This window comes from Schistocerca cancellata, chromosome 2 (assembly GCF_023864275.1).
Source record: "Schistocerca cancellata isolate TAMUIC-IGC-003103 chromosome 2, iqSchCanc2.1, whole genome shotgun sequence".
In the NCBI taxonomy this organism is placed as follows: domain Eukaryota; kingdom Metazoa; phylum Arthropoda; class Insecta; order Orthoptera; family Acrididae; genus Schistocerca; species Schistocerca cancellata.
The window spans coordinates 1,109,886,281-1,109,903,893 of NC_064627.1; the positions used below are offsets into that span (position 1 = coordinate 1,109,886,281).

General features: G+C 48.3%; 1 protein-coding gene across 1 annotated transcript in view; it reads right to left on the bottom strand.

Moving 5' to 3' along the window:
• Positions 1–17,613, bottom strand: part of LOC126163129 (sialin-like) — a 191,858-nt gene that overhangs the window by 59,760 nt on the left and 114,485 nt on the right. The window contains exon 7 of the mRNA XM_049920056.1: positions 17,395–17,527. Coding sequence (XP_049776013.1) covers positions 17,395–17,527 — 133 coding nt within the window. The remainder of the gene's footprint in view (positions 1–17,394; positions 17,528–17,613) is intronic.

A 17,613-nucleotide genomic window follows, 5' to 3' on the forward strand; every position in this document is an offset into this window, starting at 1 on the left:
TGCCTGTTACGCAAATTAACATTTCCATGTTTCGTGAATGTAGCCTCGTCAGTAAATAAAATCGAATTAATACATGTGTCATCCCTCTGAATCTGAAGTTGAGCCCATCGTCAGAATTCAATGCGACGCATACAATCCGTACTAGTTAATTCATGGTGGAGACTGATATGGTAAGGATGATATTTATGGCGATGCAGAACACGAACAACACTAGTCTGCCTCATGTCAGATTCCCTTGCCATTTGATGAGAACTAGCACAAGGATCTCGAACCACAGTGGCAAGAGTACCAATTTCCGTTTCCTCGTTAGCAGCTTTCCTTCGCCGGATATGTTTCCGATGCATCAAAGATCCAGTTGTTCTCAATTTATCATACACGTATTTAAATGTACGAGGTGTAGAGTGAGTGAGTTGAAGGTATCTTTCAGCGTATAAGTCTCTAGGTCTCACTGAATTTCGGTGGCATTTCCCGTAAATGAGAAGCATATCGACTTGTTTTTCGAAAGAATCCATCATTCGCTTTCACTTGATTCGACGATACTAGTCTTACCGTTCCTATTAGTGTTGTATTGCAAAACCGTCGAATGGCGTTTGAACGTCAATGGCATGTTAGATGGATACACAGTATTCGGCGAATACTATTTGCACGATATACGAGAGAGAATTGTCAGAGCATTGCATTAGATAAGTGCGCAGTGATAGGGAATACAACTCAATTCACGATAAGAAGATTGCAGCTCTGCATTGATACCAATGGCCATCACTTCGAACGCCTTCTGTAAATGGATGTTCATGCCACCTTTGTGACCTTCGTTGACCTTCAAAAGACCTTACTGTTACACATCATTGGATTCGTCTCGATTTCCGATATCATAAAATAAGTATCAAACTATAGCATCCTGTTGTGTTATGTCCGCACTATAACAAAACAACAAATATTCCGTGATAACCAAATTTATTTGACCTTCTCTCACTCAAAACAAAACTTAAGTTCGACTACACAACACCTCGCTGGCTGTAGCGCCAAGGAGAAATCAGTCACTAGTAGAGAATACAAGTCCAAACCACTGCCAACCAGCCGATACCGACGCGTCGCAAGTTTCCAGCCAGGGAGGCTACAGTACGATTCGGTCGTCGTGAATCCAGCAGCCGGGTAGTAACACAATCATCGGCGAGCTGCTGCTTTCATCTATTACTTTCCCCTCTTTGGGGAAGTGTGAGCGGAAGTTTGTAGCCTTTCGGCTTTTTCTCCCCTGTGTACGTGTGTGTGTGATTTTTCTATAGTTTTTTGGTGTCTGTGATATGTGATGATAGTTGTGAATGTGTCTGGAACTTGCCTGAGGTAGGCGAGATGATTGGTGTTATATGGGAAGGAACAGGATTAGGGATTGGGTATTTGGATTTTCTCTTCGACTTAATCGTCGAAGATCGTCATAGGGCGCTTGTGCTTATCGCGGGACATGTCATACCGACCTAGGGAATCGATGAGCGCGTTTCCGGATCTGGAGGAACCCTCATAGAAGACCCTTGCCAGATCCCGGAAAGGCTCTCTCAGGAGTGGGATTTCGGCTGCGGCGTGCAGGTCGTCTGTGGGGAATCCAAGAGGTAGATGCAGTGCCCTTCTGAGAGCGCGGTTCTGCAGCCTCTGGAGTTTGTCCAGGTGCTGCTTTGCCGCGTATCCCCAGACAGGGCACGCATATTCCATTACTGGCCGGATCAGGGCCTGATATACATTTACTGCTACTGGGCAGGGAAGGGAGCTGGTATAGGATGGACATTCTGGCGCAGACCTTCCTGAGGACCTCGTCTATGTGGGGTTTCCACGTAAGACGAGAGTCCAAGGTTAAATGGCTCTGAGCACTATGGGACTCAACATCTTAGGTCATAAGTCCCCTAGAACTTAGAACTACTTAAACTTAACTACCCTAAGGACATCACACACACCCATGCCCGAGGCAGGATTCGAACCTGCGACCGTAGCAGTCCCGCGGTTCCGGACTGCAGCGCCAGAACCGCTAGAGAGTCCAAGGTTACTCCAAGATACTTGGTGGTTCTGCGCCAGGGGAGTTGGGTTCCATTTAGGTGGAGTTGGAGGGGGGGGGGACGTTGAGGAGGTTCGCGCCTTCCGAGCCTTCGGGTAATCAGCATTGCCTGTGTCTTCTCAGAGTTGATGGTGATGCGCCAGCGACGGGCCCAGGTTTCTGTGTCGTCTAAAACCCTTTGTAGCCTACGAATGACCAGATCCTTGTTCGCATTTCTCGTGTAGAAGGCTGTGTCGTCCGCATACTGCGCAGTGTGCACCAGGGGGGCCGCTGGAGTGTCCGCAGAGTACAAACTGTACAATACGGGCCCCAGGACCGATCCCTGTGGCACGCCAGCACGAATACGCCTTCTGGTGGAGGTGGCAGTTCCTACTTTGACGGAGGAAGTCCTATTCGTGAGATAGCTCTTGATCAGCTGAACTATGCTCCCGGGAAACCCTTGTGTGTATAACTTGTAGAGTCGCCCTCTATGCCATACTGAATCAAAGGCTTTGGCTATGTCTAGTAGCACTATCCCGCAGTAGCCTCTGTGGTTGAAGCCCTCTGTGGCTGCTTCAACCATTCTCATGAGCTGTTGTGGGGCAGAGTGGTTCTGCCGGAACCCAAATTGGAAATCTGGCAGAATTTGCTCTCTGGTAATATGTTCTTGTATGGGTATTAGCAGGAGCAGCTCATAGATCTTGCTGAGAGTTGGCAAGAGGCTAATCGGCCTGTAGTGCTGCGGGAATAGAGGGTCTTTCCCTGGTTTGTGTATCGCGACCACTTCCGCATGTTTCCAGGAAGCTGGGAACTCGCGGGAACGAGTAATCTCGTTGAGGACGTTCGCGAGGTGTGTGATCGCTGTGGGTGGGAGTTTTTTGACCAACTGGTTTGTGACACTATCGTGCCCTGGCGCCTTTTTTTGTAGGGAGGGACCTGATTACTCTTGCCACGTCCTCAGGGGCAAAAAGTATGGGTTCGTCCTCTGGGTCCTCCTCAGCATTGAGGAAGACAGCCAGTTGACGACTGACTACCTCTTCATGCTCTTCATCCTGGGGTTCTGCCGCTTGAAACTGCTTCTCGAAGGAGTCGGCGAGGACGTTGGCCTTCCCAGCATGGCTGTAGACCAGTCCCCACTCGCCGTGCAGTGGCGGCATCCTAGCGCGTCTTTTTGTGAACTGTTTGGTTGCTTGCCATGGTGTATGATCGTCTACTTTGAGAGCTGTGAGGCGGTTTTGCCATTGCTGGTTTCTGCGCTCATTGAGCGCTACCTTCAGTTCTCTCTGTAGACGATTGAGCAGCCTCCTGGTGGCCTGATTTCTGGTGATCTTCCACTCTTTTGCCACTCTGTTCTTATGTCGGATTTGAGCTAGCAAGTGTTCCGGGACCTGTATTTGCGGTGGAGGGCCATCCCTTTGTGGAGGGGTGGCCTCTTCCGCTGCCTGCAAGATGGTGCCTGTTAAGTCTTGTAGCGCTTGTTCTACTGTTTCGGCAGTAGGTGGCGGAGCGCGAGCGATATCAGAGGCGACAGTTTCCTGGTATCGCTCCCAGTCTGTACGTTTGTAAGACGTCTGGTACCATGGGAGTGCTACCCATTCTCCCACATCGACCTCTAGAATCACTGGGTTGTGCGGCCACAAATCCTGCGATCCTCCTAGTGAGAGCTATGTCTAACACATCGGGCCTGCTTCCGTTTTCCGGAAAATGTGTGGGCTCGACTGGACCCCATGTTTCGAAGTGGTGGGTGCGTGCTAGTTGTTGCAGCTTGGCGCCTGCTCTGGAGGTTACTCTAGAATTCCAATCAGGGTGTTTGGCATTGAAGTCTCCCCCTATTACGAGTTTGCCTTCAATTTGCCCTAGAGCAGCTATGTCTCCCTCATCTATCTGGTCATGTGGGGGTCGGTAAACTGCAACAATTGTTAGGGGTCCGGTGGCAGTGGTTACTTCCACCGCCACTGCTTCGATTTTATTGGTAGCTGGTAAGAATACCTGGTGGTGGGGGATCCCTCTTTTTATGTATAAGGCCACTCCTCCACCTTGGGTTGGCCTGTCTTTGCGATAGCTAACATAGTTGGGGACTGTCGCTTTTATTCCCGGCTTCAGGTGGGTTTCCCCCATCATCCATATGTCGATGGAGAAATCCTTCATGAGTTCTCTGAACTCGACCTCTTGATTAACAATGCCATCTGCATTAAAGACGCACGTTGTCAGGCCTTGGATGTTTGGTCGTCTATTCATGATGGGGTTTTGTTACTACTGAGGAAGTCGCAGAGGGGAGTGACTGCTGGACTGTTGCCTGAAGGGCAATGAGGATCAGTGTGTTCTGCTTCTGGGCTTCCCTGAATTCCTTCATCATTTCCATGACGAGGTTCATGGTCTGCACCATTACGCCTAACAACTGATCCATGGGGGGGAGGGGGGGGAGTGCGTGTGGGGTTCCCTAGAGCTTTCTCTATCATGGTGGACCTGGTCGTTGTTGCCGTGTGTTTTCCGGTGTTGTTCTTGTGATTGTGTCTGGTGTTGTAGTGACTGGGCCACGCTTTCATGGCTCCTCCGGGCTGGAACCACTTCGGCATAAGTCGCCCTTGGTGTGTCCAGCCTTGGTTTTACCCAGGCCTTGTCCGTGTGTGTTGTCATGTTTTGGTTTCTTGTGTGTCTGGATGGGTTCATGGTGTTTTTTTTTGCGTGTGTGGGGGGCGGCCTTTGCGCCCTTTGCCTGCTGTGTGTGTCGTTTATGGACCTCACAACCTTGGTAACCTGCTGTGTGGTTTTTGCCACACAGCGCGCACCTTATTTGCGGGTGCGTGTGTTTCATGTTGCATGTTCTTGTCTCATGGGCCTCGGCGCATTTTCTGCACCTCACTGCCATGGAGCAGTGTGCCGCAGTGTGAGGCCCTAACATCTGAAGCACTGCACCGTCTTGTTTTTGCGGCGCAGTGGTTCAGTGGTCACAGGGACTGTCAGGATCATCTTAATATCCCTTTTGTTTTGTGGGACGTCTGGCAGTGTGACCTGATACAGGGGCCATCTGCTCCCTATGTTGCCCATCTGTTGGACCGCCTTGACGACGTACCCCAGGGCAGTCAGGTCTGTTTTGATCGCCTGGAGGGCCACTCGTCTCGGTAGGTCTCTCATGACAATGTTTTTGTTACGTGTCTTTGTTGTGGGGACGTGTAGTGGGGTATGTTTTTGTTGTCGAGAAGTGTGCGTACTGTTTTTTTTTTATTTTGTCACCACCAGCAGGTTTTGCCTGGAAATTGCTTCCCCCGATTTTAACATTTCGAAGAGTTCCTCGTAATTCTGAGTAAACTCTGCGACGATCGGAGGGAGGTGGTGGGTGACCTGATTTTGTGTTTATGTTGTTGTGTCTTGTGGTGTCTCTGGCTCATCGGCAATCGCCTGAAACCTGTTCGGGGTGGGTTCCACTCCCTGGGCCGGCGGAAGCCTCGGCTGGCGAAAGGTTTTCTTCGCCACACGAAACCATCCGAATCCTGCCCGGTTACGCGGTTCCCTTCCAGTGCCGGTGTTTCCTGGTCCCCTCCCAGGACGATGACAGGTGCTGTCGGGGGCGCAGGCTCCTCAGAGGGTATTGAAGTGGTTGGGGTGGGGATGGTGGAGTGCTTCTTCCCCTTGGTGTGCTTCTCCTTCCTGTCCTTCCTTACACGCCGCTGGTTGGATGTGGCGGACTTGTGTGGGGGGGGGGGGGATTTGAGGAACTGGGAACGGGTAGGGGGTTGGGTGGAAGTTGCGGGTTTGGGAAGGATTTTAGTCGGTTGACTGGACTTTTGCTTGCCATTTAGTTTGAGGGTGTGTTCGGCAAGGCGGTTACAGCCGTTGGCAAGCAGGAGAGGGCTGAGGAGAGGGGAGGGAGGGGCGATGTATTTGTTTGTGTATTGTGTATTTCTGCCATGTCGGTAGCAGAAAGGGGGGTTGCTGCCAGGTTATTGTCAGTTGCAGCTTTTGTTGTCACCGTTGGGCTTTCCGGTTGCATTGCTGACCCTACTATAACGATGGCAGACGCGGAACTCTGGACGGGGGCGGCGGAAAACCTTTCTGTGGTTCCGCGGCCAGCTTCCAGGTCCTGGCCCACCTTTTCCCTGTTCTTGGGAGGATGGGGGGGGGGGGGGGACAGAGACTGACTCTGCGGCAGCTGAAGTACTCGAGACCGCCGGCCGCACGGCCCGCGGCAACAAGAAAAAGCGGCTCGTGTCGTCGGCGGAAAGAGACCGCCGCGACCCCAAGGCGCCACCCAAGCTCGACATACCGCAACGACGAGAAGACACGACAATCCTGCCAGGCGACGCCATGCAAAATTTATCAAGTGCCGTTTCTGCTGAGACCTCGGCGCAAGTGCCCGTCAGTGTTTTAATAAAAACAGAGCCGGAGAACACTTCTGTTTTTACTCCCGTGCAAGCGGGGGCCTATGGCTGTCAGTAAGCGAGTAAGAGGAGCGATGCTCAACCCTTGACTGCCACTCAGCGAGTGGTCATCGTCGAAGACTGAACTGGTTAAACGGGCATTTTTTTTTACTTTATTGTTATTTTAAGCCTGTACAACAGGCAGGCTGGCAGCAGCACACTACGCTGCTCTTCAGCCATAGAATATACAAAGAGCAAAAACAGTGAGAAGACACATAAGTGACAGAACGGTGGGCAATAAAACAGGAGACACATAGAGACAAACACGGAGCCGTTCACACTCGTCGATAATCCACACTGCTAACTGATGAGACGACACAGAAACACTGAAGATGACGATGGCACTGGTGAACGATGGAGTGTGACGGTGAACACTGAGCACTAAACACGACGGCACACACGAAACACTGATGGCGGTGATCTCCGGCACGCGAATGTCCATTTAGCGTGTGCGAGTCCGGGGACCTGCCAAGAGGGGAACAGTGGTGAGGGGGGGGGGGAGAGGGGAGAGAAAGGATTCCAATGGCCGAGGAGACGGGGGCAGGAGTAGAGGGACAAGGGAGGGGAAGCCCAGGGGAGGAGGGGGGAGAAAATGAGGAGGGAGGGAAAAGGGAGAGAAGGGAGGGAGGGTGCCCAGAGGAGCAAGCACAGGAGGAGGGCGGGAGGATCAAAGTTGGTAGGAGGGGTAGATGGAGTTTAGGAGGGTATCATCAGGGAGGGGGAGCTGGCGGAAGCCACCTTGGTAAGGAGGGTGGAGAGATGGAGACCGGGTGGGACGTGCGAATACAGGCACGGCAGCGGGCGGGGGTGGGAGAGGATCGGGGAGACGAGCGGGTGAGGAGGATCAAGTTTACGGGAGGTGTACTGGATCCATAGCCTTTCAAGGAAAAGGAGGAGGTGGGGGGAGGTGATGAGATCATACAGGATCCGCGTGGGGGAGGGCGTTCAAGGATTTGGAGGGATTTATAAAAGGTAGGGGGGGCGGAGATCCAGGCTGCATGGGCGTAACAAAGGATAGGGCGGATGAGGGATTTATAGGTGTGGAGGATTGTGGAGGGGTCCAGACCCCACGTACGGCCGGAAAGGAGCTTGAGGAGACGGAGGCGGGAACGTGCCTTGGCTTGGATTGTCCGGAGATGGGGAGTGCAGGAGAGGCGACGGTCGAGGGTGACGCCAAGGTACTTAAGGGTGGGAGTGAGGGCGATAGGACGGCCATAGACGGTGAGATAGAAATCAAGGAGGCGGAAGGAAGGGGTGGTTTTGCCTACAATGATCGCCTGGGTTTTGGAGGGATGTTAAACGGGCTCGCTTAAATCCGCAGGCCCGGCCAATCAGTGTGTTGGTAGATGGCGGCCTTATACGGTTGCTCACTCTGGTGGCAAGGGCAGCGCCGCCACGGTAATTCGTATCGATAGTGGTGTGTACGCTGCCGCTAACCCCGCGACGACGCGTTCACTTGCGCCAGTTGTTGACATCGTGTGCGTCGCCAGTGGTACTCGCTGTGTGCCGCGCGTGTTGTAGCACGCCGCGCCGAGTTGACGGCTGTTGTGCGGCGGCCGATACCACACACCCCATTAAAAAAAAAAAAAAATTAGTTGACCTTCAAATCTCTGATGCGACCCCGCCTAGCAAAAAAAACCACCGTCATATTATGCCCCCCCCCCCCCCCCCCGTTGTCCCATCCAACATCTGTCCCACAAACTTTTCAGCTACTATCATACTTTCGGAGCTATTCTAGGTGGCAAAAGTTGGTGACTCACGCTGTATATGCGAATCTGACGGATAAGGTAACCAGCAATCGGCAACTGTTCGCTGAAGACGCTGTCGTATGAGGGGGAGTACTGACGTTGAGTGACTGTAGAGAGTGTAGCATAGTCATTAACTGCAGAAATCTGCCCAAGATTGCAACGCCTCCGTCGAATCTGGCCGAAAACTTGGTAGTTGAAAGTAAGCTATTTTGATAATATACACTCCTGGAAATGGAAAAAAGAACACATTGACACCGGTGTGTCAGACCCACCATACTTGCTCCGGACACTGCGAGAGGGCTGTACAAGCAATGATCACACTCACGGCACAGCGGACACACCAGGAACCGTGGTGTTGGCCGTCGAATGGCGCTAGCTGCGCAGCATTTGTGCACCGCCGCCGTCAGTGTCAGCCAGTTTGCCGTGGCATACGGAGCTCCATCGCAGTCTCTAACACTGGTAGCATGCCGCGACAGCGTGGACGTGAACCGTATGTGCAGTTGACGGACTTTGAGCGAGGGCGTATAGTGGGCATGCGGGAGGCCGGGTGGACGTACCGCCGAATTGCTCAACACGTGGGGCGTGAGGTCTCCACAGTACATCGATGTTGTCGCCAGTGGTCGGCGGAAGGTGCACGTGCCCGTCGACCTGGGACCGGACCGCAGCGACGCACGGATGCACGCCAAGACCGTAGGATCCTACGCAGTGCCGTAGGGGACCGCACCGCCACTTCCCAGCAAATTAGGGACACTGTTGCTCCTGGGGTATCGGCGAGGACCATTCGCAACCGTCTCCATGAAGCTGGGCTACGGTCCCGCACACCGTTAGGCCGTCTTCCGCTCACGCCCCAACATCGTGCAGCCCGCCTCCAGTGGTGTCGCGACAGGCGTGAATGGAGGGACGAATGGAGACGTGTCGTCTTCAGCGATGAGAGTCGCTTCTGCCTTGGTGCCAATGATGGTCGTGTGCGTGTTTGGCGCCGTGCAGGTGAGCGCCACAATCAGGACTGCATACGACCGAGGCACACAGGGACAACACCCGGCATCATGGTGTGGGGAGCGATCTCTTACACTGGCCTACACCACTGGTGATCGTCGAGGGGACACTGAATAGTGCACGGTACATCCAAACCGTCATCGAACCCATCGTTCTACCATTCCTAGACCGGCAAGGGAACTTGCTGTTCCAACAGGACAATGCACGTCCGCATGTATCCCGTGCCACCCAACGTGCTCTAGAAGGTGTAAGTCAACTACCCTGGCCAGCAAGATCTCCGGATCTGTCTCCCATTGAGCATGTTTGGGACTGGATGAAGCGTCGTCTCATGCGGTCTGCACGTCCAGTACGAACGCTGGTCCAACTGAGGCGCCAGGTGGAAATGGCATGGCAAGCCGTTCCACAGGACTACATCCAGCATCTCTACGATCGTCTCCATGGGAGAATAGCAGCCTGCATTGCTGCGAAAGGTGGATATACACTGTACTATGCCGACATTGTGCATGCTCTGTTGCCTGTGTCTATGTGCCTGTGGTTCTGTCAGTGTGATCATGTAATGTATCTGACCCCAGGAATGTGTCAATAAAGTTTCCCCTTCCTGGGACAATGAATTCACGGTGTTCTTATTTCAATTTCCAGGAGTGTAGTTAATCCCAAGATTACAGCTCAAACACTTTAACTGCTCTTTGATTGCTATATATACAATTTTTTTGTCTAGCTCGTCATATGTTTAAATTTTGCACTCATAAACAGCTAGTCACATTTTGCACTGATATCGTGCAATATTGTTCGATTGCACTAACCTAACACAGATGTAACTAAGCACAATTTTTAGCGTGTGTCAAGCAAATCATTAACACAGTCATTGTATAAAGTTCTCAAGTCACTGTACTTGAAATCTAAGAGCCATGTCAGTACGAAAATGAAGTGCACATCTTTTGCAAATGACACAGTTCACAGTCTGATACTACTCTCACAGTTTTGCACTAGTCATTATTACAAGATTAAAACAGTTCGTGAAATTAACTAGACATTCACTTTCAATTTATCATTTAAAACAGTCTCTGATTTATTGAATAAACTCTTGGACACGAAATCTGGATAAACTGCGGTACATTTTCTGACCTGTAATTTGTACTAACTCTTCTACGGTACATTATCCCGTATGTTAGGACTCAGATCTCGCCCGATCCACAACTCACCGCAGACTGACTTAAAATGGCTTCTAATATGCCCCTTTTATAAGTTTATAGTAATTAAAATTAATTTAACTATTTTTGTTTGCTGAATTTTTCATAAATTAAAATTATGTATTTATATTTCGTTTTAAAAAGGACTTTTTCATAAAACGATAATTTCTATTGAATTACGTTGGCTAGTTTGTCTAAATATGGAATGCTATTTCAATAACAATGTTTTAACTAAGGATCATAATTACTCCGGAACTGAGTCCAGCTGTTGCTAACATATGTTCCTCACTGACTGTAAATTTACATCTATCGTTTTTTCACCTGTCAGGAAGTTAGCAATTGGGTATATGTTTACATACGCATAGTGACTAAGAGAGATGAAATTACTGATGTTTTGTAAGTAGCACTGTTTTTAGGCAAACTAGCTAGCTTATTACCTTCTGATAAGCAAAGGAATGTGATAGGCAATAAAGTTAAGTTAGATAAGCCCTGAGTCAATGTTCGGGATTTTAGGTATTGCGCACATGTCATAAAATGGCGGTATTGAAGACATCACTAAAATTGAAAAAAAAAATAATAATTTCCGGAGGGTGTAGTGGGACGCGAAATTGATTCGTCACCCATCCACAAGTGTCAGCCCAGTTTGCAGGTGAATATAAGTTTAATTTAGTGCTTTGTTTACGTATTTTGTAATATTTGTAATGTTTGAGAATTATCTAAAGTTTTGTATTTATTTTTATGTTTCATGTACGGAGAGAGCGGCGCAACGAACGGACACAGCATCTTCAGTGCCGGGACCAGAGATAAAATTGCTGGCCACTATACGTCGCGGGTCGACAGCCAAAGAGCAACAGAAGATCGTGAAACCGAGTTGTTGCGTCGTGCTTCTAAAAACTGAAAAAATAAGAGTTTGTAATGTTTGTACAGTCCGGCCTCGTGGTCTCGCGGTAGCGTTCTCGCTTCCCGAGCACGGGGTCCCGTGTTCGATTCCCGGCGGGGTCAGGGATTTTTCCTGCCTCGAGATGACTGGGTGTTGTTGTGTCGTTTTCATCATCATCATTCATCCCCATAACGGTCGGAGGAAGGCAACGGCAAACCACCTCCATTAGGACCTTGCCTACTAAGGCGGTGCGGGTTTCCCGCATCGTTCCTCTAAGCTCTGTAAAGAGCATGGGACTTCATTTCCATTTTGAATGTTTCTACAACAATGACGTTATGGAAAGTTTAATCATGTTGTAAATGTTCAGTCCTATCTTGCCAAGGCTCATGTTCACATCTACATGTAGTATATATAAAGATAATAAACCAGTGTATACTACAGAAGTTTAAATACGTGTTCCGAGAATGTATTTATGAAGAATTATATTAAGGAAGAAGTATTACTGATTTATTTGACAAGATTATTAATTTTTGACAACGTTCATCGCGAGTTTTAGTCTTAAAAGTTTATTCAATGTGGTTTTAATATTTATTAAAGCAGGTAACTTGCATTAATATAATTTCTGAGAAGAAACAAACGACATCTAAATTGAAAAAGGTTTGCGCAAACCAATTGGACTGAGTGACGTAATTCTGCGCATAGGACTCAAATGATGATGTTTTAATTACAGTTTCGTTCAAGACCTATTCAGAGACAACTTTAAAAAGAATTTAAATAATTTTGAAGTGTTTTGTAACTGACGTAGGTGACGAAGTCTGCATATTGTCATATGTGAAAAGAAAATCATTTATACAAAACTTACGTCGTTATACTACAAGGGAAGAAAAACATAACAGCTGGATGGAATCCAACTGCTTTGCTACAACAAGATAGAGAATGATCTAGAATTTTTTGTGTGGTTAATGGCACCTTGCTGTAAACGTGTAAAATGTAAGTTGACGCAGGTGAGTAGGAAAGACAATCCTGTGATGTTCGAAAACGGTATTAGTGGAGTGCTGCTTGACAATGTCATGTCGATTAAATATCTACGCGTAACGCTCCAAAGCGATGTGAAATGCAACGAGCACGTAAGGACGGTAGTGGGGAAGGCGATTGGTCGACTTCGGTTTATTGGTAGCGTTTTAAGAAAATGTGGCTCATCTACAACACAGATCGCGTAAACACTTCAGTTCCGCTCTAGTGTTTCGGATCCCCATCAAGTCGGAATAAATGATGACGTCAAAGCAATTAATATACTTACCGCAAGGTTTGTAACCGGTGGATTCGATCAACATGCGAGTGTTACGGACACACGCTTTGTGAACTCAAATGGGAACCACGAAACACTATCGAGAAACTTTAGAGAACGGGAATAAACAGCTGACTGCAAAACAGTTCTACTGCTAAAAACAAATCGACAGCCAAAATCGCATAACATATTTCCTTATTTAGGACAACCGGTTTCAACACACTATGCTCTCATCTTCAGGTCCTAAAATCAACGTACATTTGACGTAAGCGCCGCGAAGACAAGACGAGACACATTATAGATCCTGCGGATGTACAGTCGTTTTTCCGTCGCTCCACTTGCGAGTGGAACAGGGAGGGAGCTGACTAGTAGTGGTATCGGCACCCTCCGCCATACACCATACGGCGACTTCCGGAGTATGTATGTGGATGTATGTGTAATGATTGTAAAGAATCCGCCTCGATTGCTAATAGAAACCTGATGTTGACCCAGGTTTCGGAGCGGATAACCACGCCTTCTTCGGAGCACACTAAAACCACAAACTGCCTAAAGAGGCATGGTCCAACACTATTACAGAACGCTCAAAAGGCGAAAGACTCGCATAAAATGTAAAATAACCGGTACATGTGTACCACGTCAATAGCTGTACTTAGCTCAAACTTCAGATGCATGCTTCCTCACCCCAGCCAACATTCGGTGGGCCGCGGGCACTCAGGTGAACTGAGGTGGCGCCGGCAGCTAGGCTGTGAGTGTGTCAGAAAGGAACGCGCATGCGCAAGTTGAGAAATCGTCTTCTTCCATGTGATTGGCATAAAATGTGTTAGGAAACTGATCCGATGACCGGCTCAAAGGCGCAGGAAGTTAATGCGTGTGTACAGGGTGTTTCAAAAATGACCGGTATATTTGAAACGGCAATAAAAACTAAACGAGCAGCGATAGAAATACACCGTTTGTTGCAATATGCTTGGGACAACAGTACATTTTCAGGCGGACAAACGTTCGGAATTACAGTAGTTACAATTTTCAACAACAGATGGCGCTGCGGTCTGGGAAACTCTATAGTACGATATTTTCCACATATCCACCATGCGTAGCAATAATATGGCGTAGTCTCTGAATGAAATTACCCGAAACCTTTGACAACGTGTCTGGCGGAATGGCTTCACATGCAGATGAGATGTACTGCTTCAGCTGTTCAATTGTTTCTGGATTCTGGCGGTACACCTGGTCTTTCAAGTGTCCCCACAGAAAGAAGTCACAGGGATTCATGTCTGGCGAATAGGGAGGCCAATCCACGCCGCCTCCTGTATGTTTCGGATAGCCCAAAGCAATCACACGATCATCGAAATATTCATTCAGGAAATTAAAGACGTCGGCCGTGCGATGTGGCCGGGCACCATCTTGCATAAACCACGAGGTGTTCGCAGTGTCGTCTAAGGCAGTTTGTACCACCACAAATTCACGAAGAATGTCCAGATAGCTGATGCAGTAATCGTTTCGGATCTGAAAAATGGGCCAATGATTCCTTTGGAAGAAATGGCGGCCCAGACCAGTACTTTTTGAGGTTGCAGGGACGATGGGACTGCAACATGGGGCTTTTCGGTTCCCCATATGCGCCAGTTCTGTTTATTGACGAAGCCGTCCAGGTAAAAATAAGCTTCGTCAGTAAACCAAATGCTGCCCACATGCATATCGCCGTCATCAATCCTGTGCACTATATCGTTAGCGAATGTCTCTCGTGCAACAATGGTAACGGCGCTGAAGGGGTTGCCGCGTTTGAATTTTGTATGGATAGAGGTGTAAACTCTGGTGCATGAGACGATACGTATACGTTGGCGTCATTTGGACCGCAGCTGCAACACGGCGAACGGAAACCCGAGGCCGCTGTCGGATCACCTGCTGCACTAGCTGCGCGTTGCCCTCTGTGGTTGCCGTACACGGTCGCCCTACCGTTCCAGCACGTTCATCCGTCACGTTCCCAGTCCGTTGAAATTTTTCAAACAGATCCTTTATTGTATCGCTTTTCGGTCCTTTGGTTACATTAAACCTCCATTGAAAACTTCGTCTTGTTGCAACAATACTGTGTTCTAGGCGGTGGATTTCCAACACTTGAAAAATCCTCTGTTCTAAGGAATAAACCATGTTGTCTACACCACACTTGCACGTTGTGAACAGCACACGCTTACAGGAGAAAGAAGACGTACAGAATGGCGCACCCACAGACTGCGTTGTCTTCTATATCTGTCACATCACTTGCAGCGCCATCTGTTGTTGAAAATTGTGACTACTGTAATTTCGAAAGTTTGTCCGCCTGAAAATGTACTGTTGTCCCAAGCATATTGCAACAAACGGTGTATTTCTATCGCTGCTTGTTTAGTTTTTATTGCCGTTTCAAATATACCGGTCATTTTTTAAACACCCTGTATAATGTCCTCGCTCGAGGACGATTTTATAGAACTATAGAACTGCATCAGACCAGTCTCAGGACTGAAGACCATAACAACAAACAACAGAATGTGGATAGGCTGAAACTGTATATGTGGGGTAGCAAATTCCACGGATGGTCAAAACGCATGCACGCAGGACAGACAAAATACCATCAGCTAGAAGCAGGCTAAGAATATGGGGGATGAATAACCCATTTTTCAGTTACTTGGGGTCGGTGATAGCATTTGATGACTACGATAGGATAAGGGTATAAAGTTACTATAATAAATTCTTAATGCTATTGACCAGAATAGGGTCAAATTAGTATGACAGGCTTATTATAATTGCATGAAAGGACGTACAACGTCGCCTTCATCGCCCTTAATATCTAATGACCGACAGAGGTCATTTTTTTTTGTCTGTCCTGCGTGCATGCGTTTTGACAATCCGTGGAATTTGCTACCACACATATATAGTTTCGGCCTATCCACGTTCTATAGTTCTATAAATTCGTCCTCGAGCTAGGACATTATACATACACACGCATTAACTTCCTGCGCCTTTGAGACGGTCATCGGATCAGTTTCCTAACACATTTTATGCCAATCACATGGAAGAAGACGATTTCTCAACTTGCGCATGCGCGTTCCTTTCTGACACACTCACAGCCTAGCTGCCGGCGCCACCTCAGTTCACCTGAGTGCCTGCGGCCCACCGAATGTTGGCTGGGGTGAGGAAGCACGCATCTGAAGTTTGAGCTAAGTACAGCTATTGACGTGGTACACACGTACCGGTTATTTTACATTTTATGCGAGTCTTTCGCACTTTTGAGCGTTCTGTAATAGTGTTGGACCATGCCTCTTTAGGCAGTTTGTGGTTTTAGTGTGCTCCGAAGAAGGCGTGGTTATCCGCTCCGAAACCTGGGTCAACATCAGGTTTCTATTAGCAATCGAGGCGCATTCTTTACAATCATTACACATACATCCACATACATACTCCGGAAGTCGCCGTATGGTGTATGGCGGAGGGTACCGATACCACTACTAGTCAGTTCCCTCCCTGTTCCACTCGCAAGTGGAGCGACGGAAAAACGACTGTACATCCGCAGGATCTATAATGTGTCTCATCTTGTCTTCGCGGCGCTTACGTCAAATGTACGTTGATTTTAGGACCTGAAGATGAGAGCATAGTGTGTTGAAACCGGTTGTCCTAAATAAGGAAATATGTTACGCGATTTCGGCTGTTGATTTGTTTTTAGCAGTAGAAGTGTTCTGCAGTCAGCTGTTTATTCCCGTTCTCTAAAGTTTCTCGATAGTGTTTCGCGGTTCCCATTTGAGTTCACAAAGCATGTCCGTAACACTCGCATGTTGATCGAATCCACCGGTTACAAACCTTGCAGTAAGTTTACGAATTGCTTTGATGTCATCCTTTATTCCGACTTGGTGGGGATCCGAAACACTAGAGCGGAACTGAAGTGTTTACGCGATCTCTGTTGTAGATGAGCTACATTTTCTTAAAACGCTACCAATAAACCGAAGTCGACCAATCGCCTTCCCCACTACCGTCCTTACGTGCTCGTTGCATTTCACATCGTTTTGGAGCGTTACGCGTAGATATTTAATCGACATGACATTGTCAAGCAGCGCTCCACTAATACAGTATTCGAACATCACAGGATTGTTTCTCCTACTCACCTGCGTTAACTTACATTTTACACATTTACAGCAAGGTGCCATTCACCATACAAATGTTTGAGCTAAGTACAACTATTGACATGGTGCACACGTACCGTTTATTTTACATTTTATGCGAGTCTTTTACCCTTTTGGGCGTTGTGTAATAATGTTGGACCATGCCTCTTTAGGCAGTTTGTAGTTTTAGTGTGTTCCGAAGAAGGCGTGGTTATCCGCTCCGAAACCTGGGTCAACATCCGGTTTCTATTAGCAATCGAGGCGGAGTCTTTATAATCATTAAATTATTCACGATTGCTGACGACCTGCAATGTTAAAAGTTCTCGAGGATGTATGTGTGTCTGTTCACCAAAGTGAGACCTGTTTAAGTCGTGTTCACGTAGAGCTCTAATGTGAAAGGCTAAGGAGCATTACAGGCGATAAGACGGTGGTGGCACGTGCTGCGGTACACTCACTCTGGTCCGTCTGGCGTGACCTGCCGGCATGGAAGGTCCTATCGGTGACCACGCCACTGCCGGTACAGCTACTGCTTCATGCAAACACCCAAACCTCGACATCTGCACAGTAAGGTCTCCGATACTTTAGCGTACCCTTTACAGGCTTCCACCTTACACGCCGTTTTTGTGATAATATTTCAGATTTCGTACTGAAGATGATGAAACTGTGTCGAAATATGCACACTTGGAAGTGGAGTGGCAGCCAGTTACCTCTACAAATTATGGTTTGTATTACTTACTTACGAAAGTTCCCAGTTTCCGAACGTTGGTGACAGAGAGCTTTCCACTGCCGCGGAGATGGTCACACCAGGTACCCACCAGAACCCCGACCACCAACCGGAAAATATGAGGTACCCCCGTCACGAGTCCAAGCTGAAAAATACCATTCGTTATGAGATCTGTACAGAAATATCCTAAAATTAAATAAGTTAGGTGATACGAAAGCTCTTTATCAAGTG